Source organism: Salvelinus namaycush, chromosome 11 (assembly GCF_016432855.1).
Source record: "Salvelinus namaycush isolate Seneca chromosome 11, SaNama_1.0, whole genome shotgun sequence".
In the NCBI taxonomy this organism is placed as follows: Eukaryota; Metazoa; Chordata; class Actinopteri; order Salmoniformes; family Salmonidae; genus Salvelinus; species Salvelinus namaycush.
The window spans coordinates 39,488,250-39,502,435 of record NC_052317.1 but is presented as its reverse complement, the minus strand read 5'-3'; the positions used below and the strand labels follow the sequence as shown (position 1 = coordinate 39,502,435).

At 45.4% G+C, this 14,186-nt stretch overlaps 1 protein-coding gene and 7 non-coding genes across 8 annotated transcripts in view; all 8 read left to right on the top strand.

Moving 5' to 3' along the window:
* LOC120055413 (cell adhesion molecule 3-like) overlaps positions 1-14,186 on the top strand; it is a 67,083-nt gene that overhangs the window by 31,474 nt on the left and 21,423 nt on the right. Inside the window, exons 2-3 of the mRNA XM_039003276.1 lie at positions 9,704-9,874; positions 10,405-10,495. Coding sequence (XP_038859204.1) covers positions 9,704-9,874; positions 10,405-10,495 — 262 coding nt within the window. The remainder of the gene's footprint in view (positions 1-9,703; positions 9,875-10,404; positions 10,496-14,186) is intronic.
* trnae-cuc lies at positions 404-475 on the top strand. Its single transcript has one exon. It is a non-coding gene; the product is annotated as a tRNA-Glu (tRNA).
* On the top strand, positions 1,012-1,083 carry trnae-cuc. Its single transcript has one exon. It is a non-coding gene; the product is annotated as a tRNA-Glu (tRNA).
* Positions 1,621-1,692, top strand: trnae-cuc. The gene has a single exon. It is a non-coding gene; the product is annotated as a tRNA-Glu (tRNA).
* On the top strand, positions 2,229-2,300 carry trnae-cuc. The gene has a single exon. It is a non-coding gene; the product is annotated as a tRNA-Glu (tRNA).
* Positions 2,837-2,908, top strand: trnae-cuc. The gene has a single exon. It is a non-coding gene; the product is annotated as a tRNA-Glu (tRNA).
* Positions 3,445-3,516, top strand: trnae-cuc. The gene has a single exon. It is a non-coding gene; the product is annotated as a tRNA-Glu (tRNA).
* Positions 4,053-4,124, top strand: trnae-cuc. Its single transcript has one exon. It is a non-coding gene; the product is annotated as a tRNA-Glu (tRNA).

Below are 14,186 nucleotides of genomic sequence, written 5' to 3'. Positions count from 1 at the left end.
GGCAGGCCATGAAATACATCTACAGGTACACCTCCAATTGACTCAAATTATGTCAATTAGCCTATCAGAAGATTCTAAAGCCAGGACATCATTTTTGGTCATTGTCCAAGTTGTTTAAAGGCACAGCCAACCTAGTGTTTGTAAACTTCTGACCCACTGGATTTGTGATACACTGAATTATAAGTGAAATAATCTGTCTGTAAACAAATTTTGGAAAAATTACTTGTGTCATGCACAAAGTAGATGTCCTAACCGACTTGCCAAAACTATAGTTTGTTAACAAGAAATGTGTGGAATGGTTGACAAACGAGTTTTAATGACTCCAACCTAAGTGTATGTAAACTTCAGACTTCAACTGTATGTACCATTTCAAATTGTGAAACAATTTGAATTGCAGTATCCTTCCCTGGTTGTCTAGTGGTTAGGATTCGGCGCTCTCACCGCCGCGGCCCGGGTTCGATTCCCGGTCAGGGAATATCTGTACCACTTCAAATTACAAAACGATTTGCCCTGCAGTGTCCTTCCGAAGTCTACATTTTATTTCTGAGGTCTTGGCTGATTTCTTTTGAAAATCCCATGATCTCAAGCAAAGAGGCACTGAGTTTGAAGGCAGGCCATGAAATACATCTACAGGTACACCTCCAATTGACTCAAATTATGTCAATTAGCCTATCAGAAGATTCTAAAGCCAGGACATCATTTTTGGTCATTGTCCAAGTTGTTTAAAGGCACAGCCAACCTAGTGTTTGTAAACTTCTGACCCACTGGATTTGTGATACACTGAATTATAAGTGAAATAATCTGTCTGTAAACAAATTTTGGAAAAATTACTTGTGTCATGCACAAAGTAGATGTCCTAACCGACTTGCCAAAACTATAGTTTGTTAACAAGAAATGTGTGGAATGGTTGACAAACGAGTTTTAATGACTCCAACCTAAGTGTATGTAAACTTCAGACTTCAACTGTATGTACCATTTCAAATTGTGAAACAATTTGAATTGCAGTATCCTTCCCTGGTTGTCTAGTGGTTAGGATTCGGCGCTCTCACCGCCGCGGCCCGGGTTCGATTCCCGGTCAGGGAATATCTGTACCACTTCAAATTACAAAACGATTTGCCCTGCAGTGTCCTTCCTGAGGTCTACATTTTATTTCTGAGGTCTTGGCTGATTTCTTTTGAAAATCCCATGATCTCAAGCAAAGAGGCACTGAGTTTGAAGGCAGGCCATGAAATACATCTACAGGTACACCTCCAATTGACTCAAATTATGTCAATTAGCCTATCAGAAGATTCTAAAGCCAGGACATCATTTTTGGTCATTGTCCAAGTTGTTTAAAGGCACAGCCAACCTAGTGTTTGTAAACTTCTGACCCACTGGATTTGTGATACACTGAATTATAAGTGAAATAATCTGTCTGTAAACAAATTTTGGAAAAATTACTTGTGTCATGCACAAAGTAGATGTCCTAACCGACTTGCCAAAACTATAGTTTGTTAACAAGAAATGTGTGGAATGGTTGACAAACGAGTTTTAATGACTCCAACCTAAGTGTATGTAAACTTCAGACTTCAACTGTATGTACCATTTCAAATTGTGAAACAATTTGAATTGCAGTATCCTTCCCTGGTTGTCTAGTGGTTAGGATTCGGCGCTCTCACCGCCGCGGCCCGGGTTCGATTCCCGGTCAGGGAATATCTGTACCACTTCAAATTACAAAACGATTTGCCCTGCAGTGTCCTTCCGAAGTCTACATTTTATTTCTGAGGTCTTGGCTGATTTCTTTTGAAAATCCCATGATCTCAAGCAAAGAGGCACTGAGTTTGAAGGCAGGCCATGAAATACATCTACAGGTACACCTCCAATTGACTCAAATTATGTCAATTAGCCTATCAGAAGATTCTAAAGCCAGGACATCATTTTTGGTCATTGTCCAAGTTGTTTAAAGGCACAGCCAACCTAGTGTTTGTAAACTTCTGACCCACTGGATTTGTGATACACTGAATTATAAGTGAAATAATCTGTCTGTAAACAAATTTTGGAAAAATTACTTGTGTCATGCACAAAGTAGATGTCCTAACCGACTTGCCAAAACTATAGTTTGTTAACAAGAAATGTGTGGAATGGTTGACAAACGAGTTTTAATGACTCCAACCTAAGTGTATGTAAACTTCAGACTTCAACTGTATGTACCATTTCAAATTGTGAAACAATTTGAATTGCAGTATCCTTCCCTGGTTGTCTAGTGGTTAGGATTCGGCGCTCTCACCGCCGCGGCCCGGGTTCGATTCCCGGTCAGGGAATATCTGTACCACTTCAAATTACAAAACGATTTGCCCTGCAGTGTCCTTCTGAGGTCTACATTTTATTTCTGAGGTCTTGGCTGATTTCTTTTGAAAATCCCATGATCTCAAGCAAAGAGGCACTGAGTTTGAAGGCAGGCCATGAAATACATCTACAGGTACACCTCCAATTGACTCAAATTATGTCAATTAGCCTATCAGAAGATTCTAAAGCCAGGACATCATTTTTGGTCATTGTCCAAGTTGTTTAAAGGCACAGCCAACCTAGTGTTTGTAAACTTCTGACCCACTGGATTTGTGATACACTGAATTATAAGTGAAATAATCTGTCTGTAAACAAATTTTGGAAAAATTACTTGTGTCATGCACAAAGTAGATGTCCTAACCGACTTGCCAAAACTATAGTTTGTTAACAAGAAATGTGTGGAATGGTTGACAAACGAGTTTTAATGACTCCAACCTAAGTGTATGTAAACTTCAGACTTCAACTGTATGTACCATTTCAAATTGTGAAACAATTTGAATTGCAGTATCCTTCCCTGGTTGTCTAGTGGTTAGGATTCGGCGCTCTCACCGCCGCGGCCCGGGTTCGATTCCCGGTCAGGGAATATCTGTACCACTTCAAATTACAAAACGATTTGCCCTGCAGTGTCCTTCTGAGGTCTACATTTTATTTCTGAGGTCTTGGCTGATTTCTTTTGAAAATCCCATGATCTCAAGCAAAGAGGCACTGAGTTTGAAGGCAGGCCATGAAATACATCTACAGGTACACCTCCAATTGACTCAAATTATGTCAATTAGCCTATCAGAAGATTCTAAAGCCAGGACATCATTTTTGGTCATTGTCCAAGTTGTTTAAAGGCACAGCCAACCTAGTGTTTGTAAACTTCTGACCCACTGGATTTGTGATACACTGAATTATAAGTGAAATAATCTGTCTGTAAACAAATTTTGGAAAAATTACTTGTGTCATGCACAAAGTAGATGTCCTAACCGACTTGCCAAAACTATAGTTTGTTAACAAGAAATGTGTGGAATGGTTGACAAACGAGTTTTAATGACTCCAACCTAAGTGTATGTAAACTTCAGACTTCAACTGTATGTACCATTTCAAATTGTGAAACAATTTGAATTGCAGTATCCTTCCCTGGTTGTCTAGTGGTTAGGATTCGGCGCTCTCACCGCCGCGGCCCGGGTTCGATTCCCGGTCAGGGAATATCTGTACCACTTCAAATTACAAAACGATTTGCCCTGCAGTGTCCTTCCGAAGTCTACATTTTATTTCTGAGGTCTTGGCTGATTTCTTTTGAAAATCCCATGATCTCAAGCAAAGAGGCACTGAGTTTGAAGGCAGGCCATGAAATACATCTACAGGTACACCTCCAATTGACTCAAATTATGTCAATTAGCCTATCAGAAGATTCTAAAGCCAGGACATCATTTTTGGTCATTGTCCAAGTTGTTTAAAGGCACAGCCAACCTAGTGTTTGTAAACTTCTGACCCACTGGATTTGTGATACACTGAATTATAAGTGAAATAATCTGTCTGTAAACAAATTTTGGAAAAATTACTTGTGTCATGCACAAAGTAGATGTCCTAACCGACTTGCCAAAACTATAGTTTGTTAACAAGAAATGTGTGGAATGGTTGACAAACGAGTTTTAATGACTCCAACCTAAGTGTATGTAAACTTCAGACTTCAACTGTATGTACCATTTCAAATTGTGAAACAATTTGAATTGCAGTATCCTTCCCTGGTTGTCTAGTGGTTAGGATTCGGCGCTCTCACCGCCGCGGCCCGGGTTCGATTCCCGGTCAGGGAATATCTGTACCACTTCAAATTACAAAACGATTTGCCCTGCAGTGTCCTTCTGAGGTCTACATTTTATTTCTGAGGTCTTGGCTGATTTCTTTTGAAAATCCCATGATCTCAAGCAAAGAGAGAGCCTGTCATTTATTGCGGCGTAATAGGAGAAACTTGAAGAGTCCGTAATATGAAGAGACAGTAGAGGGAGGGGCCTTAATAGTATAGGTACAGTAGAAGAGCCTAATAAAGAGACAGTGAGGGAGTAGCGTAATAGGAGAGAGACAGGAAGGGAGGGGCCGTAATAGGAGAACATAGAGGAGAGGCCGTAATAGGAGAGAGACAGGAAGGAGGGCGTATAGGAGAGAGACAAGAGGGAGGCCGGATAGAGAAAGGAGGAGGAGCCGTAATAGAGAGACTAGAGGGCGGCCGTATGGAAGAAGACAGAGAGGGAGAGGCCGTATTAGGGAGAGAAGAGAGGGAGGGCCGTTAATAGGAGATAGACAGGGAGAGGGAGAGGCCGTATTAGGAGTAAGGAGAGACAGGAGAGGGAGAGGCCGTAATGAGAGAGACAGGAGAGGGAGGAGCCGTAATTAGGAGAGAGACAGGAGAGGGAGAGGCCGTATTAGGAGAGAGACAAGAGAGGGAGGGGCCGTAATAGGAGAGAGACAGGTGAGAGAGGGCCGTATTGGAGAGAGACAGAGAGAGGGGGCCGTAATAGGAGAGAGACAGGAGAGGAGGGGCCTATTAGGAGAGAGACAGAGAGGGAGGGGCCGTAATAGGAGAGAGACAGGTAGGGAGGGTCGTATTAGGAGAGAGACAGGTGAGGGAGGGGCCGTATTAGGAGAGAGACAGGTGAGGAGGGGCCGTATTAGGAGAGAGACAGGAGAGGGAGGGGCCGTATTAGGAGAGAGACAGGAGAGGGAGGGGCCGTATTAGGAGAGAGACAGGAGAGGGAGGGGTCGTATTAGGAGAGAGACAGGAGAGGGAGGGGCCGTATTAGGAGAGAGACAGGAGAGGGAGGGGCCGTATTAGGAGAGAGACAGGAGAGGGAGGGGTCGTATTAGGAGAGAGACAGGTGAGGGAGGGGTCGTATTAGGAGAGAGACAGGTGAGGGGGGTCGTATTAGGAGAGAGACAGGAGAGGGAGGGCCGTATTAGGAAGAGACAGGTGAGGAGGGTCGTATTAGGAAGAGACAGGTGAGGGAGGGGCCGTATTAGGAAGAGACAGGAGAGAGGAGGGGCCGTATTAGGAGAGAGACAGGAGAGGGAGGGGTCGTATTAGGAGAGAGACAGGAGAGGGAGGGGCCGTATTAGGAGAGAGACAGGAGAGGGGTCGTATTAGGAGAGAGACAGGAGAGGGAGGGGCCGTATTAGGAAAGAACGGAGAGGGAGGGGCCGTATTAGAGAGAGACAGGAGAGGGAGGGTCGTATTAGGAGAGAGACAGGAGAGGGGAGGCCGTATTAGGAGAAGAACAGGAGAGGGAGGGGCCGTATTAGGAGAGAGACAGGAGAGGGAGGGGTCGTATTAGGAGAGAGACAGGAGAGGGAGTTGTCGTATTAGGAGAGAGACAGGAGAGGGAGTTGTCGTATTAGGAGAGAGACAGTAGAGGGAGGGGTCGTATTAGGAGAGAGACAGGAGAGGGAGGGCCGTATAGGAGAAGAGACAGGAGAGGGTAGGGCCTTATTAGGAGAGAGACAGGAGAGGGAGGGCCGTATTAGGAGAGAGACAGGTGAGGGAGGGGCCGTATTAGGAGAGAGACAGGAGAGGGAGGGGCCGTATTAGGGAGAGACAGGAGAGGGGTCGTATTAGGAGAGAGACGGAGAGGGAGGGGCCGTATTAGGAGAGAGACAGGAGAGGGAGGGGCCGTATTAGGAGAGAGACAGGAGAGGGAGAGGCCGTAATAGGAGAGAGACAGGAGAGGGAGGGGCCGTAATAGGAGAGAGACAGGAGAGGGAGAGGCCGTAATAGGAGAGAGACAGGAGAGGGAGGGGCCGTAATAGGAGAGAGACAGGTGAGGGAGAGGTCGTATTAGGAGAGAGACAGGAGAGGGAGGGGCCGTATTAGGAGAGAGACATTAGGGGGAGGGGCCGTATTAGGAGAGAGACAGGAGAGGGAGGGCGCTATAGGAGCGAGACGGCAGAGGCAGGGGCCTTATTAGGAGAGAGACAGGAGAGGGAGGGGCCGTATTAGGAGAGAGACAGGAGAGGGAGGGGCCGTATTAGGAGAGAGACAGGAGAGGGAGGGGCCGTATTAGGAGAGAGACGCAGAGGGAGGGGCCTTATTAGGAGAGAGACAGGAGAGGGGTCGTATTAGGAGAGAGACATTAGGGGAGGGGCCGTATTAGGAGAGAGACAGGAGAGGGAGGGGCCATATTAGGAGAGAGACAGGAGAGGGAGGGTTCGTATTAGGAGAGAGACAGGAGAGGGAGAGGCCGTATTAGGAGAGAGACAGGAGAGGGAGAGGCCGTATTAGGAGAGAGACAGGAGAGGGAGGGGCCTTATTAGGAGAGAGACAGGAGAGGGAGGGGCCGTATTAGGAGAGAGACAGGAGAGGGGCCTTATTAGGAGAGAGACAGGAGAGGGAGGGGCCTTATTAGTAGAGAGACAGGAGAGGGAGGGGTCGTATTAGGAGAGAGACAGGAGAGGGAGGGGCCTTATTAGGAGAGAGACAGGAGAGGGAGGGGCCGTATTAGGAGAGAGACAGGAGAGGGAGGGGCCGTAATAGGAGAGAGACAGGAGAGGGGCCGTATTAGGAGAGAGACAGGAGAGGGAGGGGCCGTATTAGGAGAGAGACAGGAGAGGGGCCTTATTAGGAGAGAGACAGGAGAGGGAGGGGCCTTATTAGGAGAGAGACAGGAGAGGGAATATGAAGGGTGCACTACATTTAACCAGCACATTAGACCAGTGCATCTCCAGAAGCAGTTCACTCCACAGGGCTCTGGTCAGAAGTAGTGAACTACATCGGCAATAGGGTGACATTTGGAACGCAATAAGAGAGACAATACAGGCTATGAGGGAAGGGTCAGTAGGAAGGATAAAGCAAAAAAGAAGGATGATGGTTGGGAGATTCAGGAAAGAGGACTGAAGCTGAAGAGGGTTTAATTGAATGAATGGAGGGGCTAAGAGCTGTGAAGAGGCTTTAAATAGGAATGCTCTTGTTCTCTATGTAAGGGTAAGGGCTATTGATCAGCTGGATGGATTAATATGTCTGGATTCAATTGGATGTAGTCTGCATCCCAAATGGATCCCTATTCCCTGTTTAGTGCACAACTTTTGACCAAAGCCCTATGGACTCTAGTCAAAAGTAGTGCACTATATAGAGAATAGGGTGTCATTTGGAACGCTGACATAATCAACATTTATGGTATCATTATGGTGGATCCCCAGATTTGAACTGTAGCCAGCCCCTGAGTGTGTGTGTTTGTGTGTGCGTGTGTGCGCGCACTGGTGCGTGGGTGCATGAATGAGGAAAAGAGATAGAGACAGAGAGAAGGAGAAGGAGAAATATCATCCATGTCATTTTACTGAAATATTACTCAGTCAGTCAGTGGTATTTCTGTATCTTGAATATAAACTAATGTGACAAGCAGCTTTTCAGACAGTGATGGTATTATATTATATAGTGGTAGTATTATATTATATAGTGGTAGTATTATATTATATAGTGGTAGTATTATATTATATAGTGGTAGTATTATATCATACAGTGGTAGTATTATATCATACAGTGGTAGTATTATACCATAGAGTGGTAGTATTATACCATAGAGTGGTAGTATTATATCATACAGTGGTAGTATTATACCATAGAGTGGTAGTATTATACCATAGAGTGGTAGTATTATATCATACAGCGGTAGTATTATATCATATAGTGGTAGTATTATATCACACAGTGGTAGTATTATATCATATAGTGGTAGTATTATATCACACAGTGGTAGTATTATATCATACAGTGGTAGTATTATACCATTGAGTGGTAGTATTATACCATAGAGTGGTAGTATTATATCATACAGTGGTAGTATTATATCATACAGTGGTAGTATTATATCATACAGTGGTAGTATTAGATCATATAGTGGTAGTATTATATCACACAGTAGTAATATTATATCACTAGATAGATATAGTTATATATATCAACAGTGGTAGTGTTATATCATACAGTGGTAGTATTATATCATACAGTGGTAGTATTATATCATACAGTGGTAGTATTATATCATACCGTGGTAGTATTATATCATACCGTGGTAGTATTATATCATACCGTGGTAGTATTATATCATACAGCGGTAGTATTATATCATACAGTGGTAGTATTATATCATACAGTGGTAGTATTATATCATACCGTGGTAGTATTATACATACAGTGGTAGTATTATATCATACCGTGGTAGTATTATATTGCATACAGTGGTAGTGTTATATCATATAGTGGTGATATATTATATCATACAGTGGTAGTATTATATCATACAGTGGTAGTGTTATATCATACAGTGGTAGTGTTATATCATACAGTGGTAGTATTATATCATACAGTGGTAGTATTATATATTACCGTGGTAGTTATATCAACAGTGTATGTTATATCTATATGGTAGTATTATTCATACATGTAGAAAGTGGTATAGTAGTATTATATCATACAGTGGTAGTATTATATCATACAGTGGTAGTATTATATCACACAGTGGTAGTATTATATCACTCAGTGGTAGTATTATATCACTCAGTGGTAGTATTATATCACAGTGGTAGTATTATATCATACAGTGGTAGTATTATATCATACAGTGGTAGTATTATATCATACAGTAGTAGTGTTATATCATACAGTGGTAGTGTTATATCACTCAGTGGTAGTATTTTATCATACAGTGGTAGTATTATATCATACAGTGGTAGTATTATATCACACAGTGGTAGTATTATATCATACAGTGGTAGTGTTATATCATACAGTAGTAGTATTATATCATACAGTGGTAGTATTATATCATACAGTGGTAGTTATTAGTATCATACATGGTAGTATTATATCACTCAGTGGTAGTATTTATCATACAGTGGTAGTATATATCACTCAGTGGTAGTATTATATCCCTCATGGTATTTATATCATACAGTGGTAGTATTATATCATACAGTGGTAGTATTATATCATACAGTGGTAGTATTATATCATACAGTGGTAGTGTTATATCATACAGTGGTAGTATTATATCATACAGTGGTAGTATTATATCATACAGTGGTAGTATTATATCATACAGTGGTAGTATTATATCATACAGTAGTAGTGTTATATCATACAGTGGTAGTATTATATCATACAGTGGTAGTATTATATCATACAGTGGTAGTATTATATCATACAGTGGTAGTATTATATCATACAGTGGTAGTATTATATCATACAGTGGTAGTATTATATCATACAGTGGTAGTATTATATCATACAGTGGTAGTATTATATAATCATTTTATACAATGACAGTTAAAAGGAGTACCTATGGTGACAATTTGTGTGTATGTGTGTGTGCGTCACTGTGTGTGTGCGTCTCTGTGTATGTACGTCCAGGTCGTCCTGACGTGGTGGAGACTAATCCAGACGATGCCACCTACACAGTGATCAGTGAGCTGACTCTAACGGTGGGTCGTAGCGACGACAACACCCTGATCGCCTGTGCTGTTGACCACCCTTCTTTGACCCCGGGTGAGAAGTGGACCGAACAGCCCATCAGAGTCCTGTGTAAGTGCTGCCCCCACTGGCCAAGCCCTGCCACTGCAACCTCATGTATATCATCACCATACTGTACGGTAGCCCAGGCTATGGCCCTTTCACTAATTTCATGGATACCTTGCGTCCTTTCATCCCATCCTCTCATCGCCTCCTTTTGAAAAGGACAGAGGAAAGCGAGGCGAGGAGAGGAACTGTTGGACCAGGATCCAAGGAGATCCAAGCTTCTAAGAAATGTGACTCTCCTTATGCAGTTATGCTTCTACCTCTCAGTACTGCTGCTACGGCTGGTCATGTGTATACTGCCACCTGCAGGGGACTCGTATGTTTACCACGCTGTCAGGTCAATCAATCACATTCATTATAGAATGAACTTTTTACATCTGCAGTCGATACGCAGCCTAAAACCCCGGAGAGCAAGCAATGCAGAGGCAGAAGCTGAGTTAGGCTATTATGTTAATTTGCTCATACCTGTGTGAAGCAGTGTGTGTGTAGCAGTGTGAGTGTATGTAATGTTACTGTATGTTGGGTCTTTTCTCTAGTCACCCCAGACGTCACTATCCAGCCTCAGAATGATCTGCCCAGAGAGGGAGAGAAGTTCATTATACAATGCATAGGCAATGGAAACCCGAAGTAAGAAATACACACACACACATACACACACACACACACACACACACACACACACACACACACACACACACACACACACACACACACACACACACCACACATACATACACACACACCACACACACACACACACACAATACACACACACACCACACACCACACACACACACACACACAACACACACACACCACACACACACACACACACACACACTCCTCTCCTCTCACCGTCTATCTTCCCTCTCTCCCCCTCTGTCTCCCATCTCTCCCACTCTGTCTTCTCTCCTCTCACCGTCTGTCTTCCCTCTCTCCCCCTCTGTCTCCCCTCTCCCCCCTTCTCCCCTCTCCCCCCGTCTCCCCTGTCTCACTCTCTGTCTCCCCTCTCTCCTACTCTGTCTCCCGTCTCTCCCCCTCTGTCTCCTCTCCTCTCATCTTCTGTCTCCCCCTCTCCTACTCTGTCTCCCCCCTCTCCCACTCTGTCTCCCCCTTCTCACCCTCGGTCTCCCCCTTCTCACCGTATGTCGTCTCCTCTCCTCTCGTCCTCCTGTCTCCTCTCCTCTCATCCTCCTGTCTCCCCCTCTCCCCCTCTGTCTCCCCCTTCTCACCCTATGCCTCCCCCTTCTCACCCTCGGTCTCCCCCTTCTCACTGTCTCCTCTCCTCTCGTCCTCCTGTCTCCTCTCCTCTCACCTTCTGTCTCCCTCTTCTCCCACTCTGTCTCTCCCTTCTCACCCTGTCTCACCCTTGGTCTCCCCCCTCTTCCACTCTGTCTCCCCTTCTCACCTTCGGTCTCACCCTTTTCACCCTCGGTCTCCCCCATCTCACCCTCTGTCTCCCTCCTCTCCCACTCTGTCTCCCCCTTCTCACCCTCGGTGTCCCCCCTCTCCCACTCTGTCTCCCCCTTCTCACCCTCTGTCTCACTGATTATCTCTCTCACCCCATCACTGACTCTCTCTCAACATGTCACTGACTATCTCTCTCACCATGTCACTGACTATCTCTCTCACCCCATCACTGACTACCTCTATCACCATGTCACTGACTATCTCTCACCATGTCACTGACTATCTCTCACCCTGTCACTGACTATCTCTCTCACCCTTCACTGACTATCTCTCTCACCATGTCACTGACTCTCTCTCACCATGTCACTGACTATCTCTCACCATGTCACTGACTATCTCTCTCACCATGTCACTGACTATCTCTCTCACCCCTTCGCTGACTATATCTCTCACCATGTCACTGACTACCTCTCTCACCATGTCACTGACTATCTCTCTCACCATGTCACTGACTACCTCTCTCACCATGTCACTGACTATCTCTCTCACCCCTTCACTGACTATCGCTCTCACCATGTCACTGACTCTCTCTATCACCATGTCACTGACCATCTCTATCACCATGTCACTGACTACCTCTCTCACCATGTCACTGACTATCTCTCTCACCATGTCACTGACTATCTCTCTCACCATGTCACTGACTACCTCTATCACCATGTCACTGACTATCTCTCTCACCGTGTCACTGACTATCTCTCTCACCATGTCACTGACTATCTCTCTCACCATGTCACTGACTATCTCTTTCACCATGTCACTGACTATTTCTCTCACCATGTCACTGACTATCTCTCACCCTGTCACTGACTATCTCTCTCACCCTTCACTGACTATCTCTCTCACCATGTCACTGACTCTCTCTCACCATGTCACTGACTATCTCCCACCATGTCACTGACTATCTCTCTCACCCCTTCACTGACTATCTCTCACCATGTCACTGACTACCTCTCTCACCATGTCACTGACTATCTCTCTCACCATGTCACTGACTACCTCTATCACCATGTCACTGACTATCTCTCTCACCATGTCACTAACTATCTCTCTCACCATGTCACTGATTATCTCTCACCATGTCACTGACTATCCCTCTCACCCCTTCATTGACTATCTCTCTCACCATGTCACTGACTATCTCTCTCACCATGTCACTGACTGTCTCTCACCATGTCACTGATTATCTCTCTCACCCCTTCACTGACTATCTCTCTCACCATGTCACTGACTATCTCTCTCACCATGTCACTGATTATCTCTCACCATGTCACTGACTATCTCTCTCACCCCTTCATTGACTATCTGTCTCACCATGTCACTGACTATCTCTCTCACCATGTCACTGACTGTCTCTCACCATGTCACTGATTATCTCTCTCACCCCTTCACTGACTATCTCTCTCACCATGTCACTGACTATCTCTCTCACCCCTTCACTGACTATCTCTCTCACCATGTCACTGACTATCTCTCTCACCATGTCACTGACCATCTCTCTCACCATGTCACTGACTATTTTTCTCACCGTGTCACTGACTATCTCTCTCACCATGTCACTGACTATCTCTCTCACCATGTCACTGACTACCTCTCTCCCCATGTCACTGACTATCTCTCTCACCATGTCACTGACTATCTCTCTCACCATGTCACTGACTATCTCTCTCACCATGTCACTCACTCCAATCTAACTCAGACTCTTGTCTGTCAAGGCTAAACTTTCCCTTGTTCTTCTTGTCCTCTCCAATAATTATAATAATAATCTCCTCTGTCTTGCTTTGAACCTTTTAACTCTCCTCCCTCCTCATCCTCTTCCCCTCTCTCCCTCCCTCCCTCCCCTCCCTCCCCCCTCCTCCCTCCCTCCCTCCCTCCCTCCCTCCCTCCTCACCCTCTTCTCCTCCCTCCCCATCCTCTTCTCCACCCTCCTCATCCTCTTCTCCTCCCTCCTCATCCTCTTCTCCTCCCTCCTCATCCTGTTCTCCCTCCCTCCTCATCCTCTTCTCCACCCTCCTCATCCTCTTCTCCTCCCTCCTCATCCTCTTCTCCACCCTCCTCATCCTCTTCTCCTCCCTCCTCATCCTGTTCTCCTCCCCTCATCCTCTTCTCCACCCTCCTCATCCTCTTCTCCTCCCTCCCATCCTGTTCTCCCTCCCTCCTCATCCTCTTCTCCACCCTCCTCATCCTCTTCTCCTCCCTCCTCATCCTCTTCTCCACCCTCCTCATCCTCTTCTCCTCCCTCCTCATCCTCTTCTCCTCCCTCCTCATCCTCTTCTCCACCCTCCTCATCTTCTTCTCCTCCCTCCTCATCCTCTTTTCCTTCTCCTCCTCCTCATTCTCTTCTCCACCCTCCTCATCCTCTTCTCCACCCTCCTCATCCTCTTCTCCACCCTCCTCATCTTCTTCTCCTCCCTCCTCATCCTCTTCTCCTCCCTCCTCATCCTCTTCTCCACCCTCCTCATCCTCTTCTCCACCCTCCTCATCTTCTTCTCCCTCCCTCCTCATCCTTTTCTCCCTCCCTCCTCATCCTCTTCTCCACCCTCCTCATCTTCTTCTCCTCCCTACTCATCCCTCCTCATCCTCTTCTCCTCCCTCCTCATCCTCTTCTCCTCCTCCTCCTCCTCTTCTCCCTCCCTCCCTCCTCCTCCTCTTCTCCTCATCCTCTTTTCCTTCTCCTCCTCCTCCTCATCCTCTTCTCCTCCTCCTCATTCTCTTCTCCTCCTCATCATCATCTTCTCCTCCCTCCTCATCCTCTTCTCCTCCCTCCTCATCCTCTTCTCCACCCTCCTCATCCTCTTCTCCTCCCTCCTCATCCTCTTTTCTACCATAAAGAGAACAGGGGGGGCGA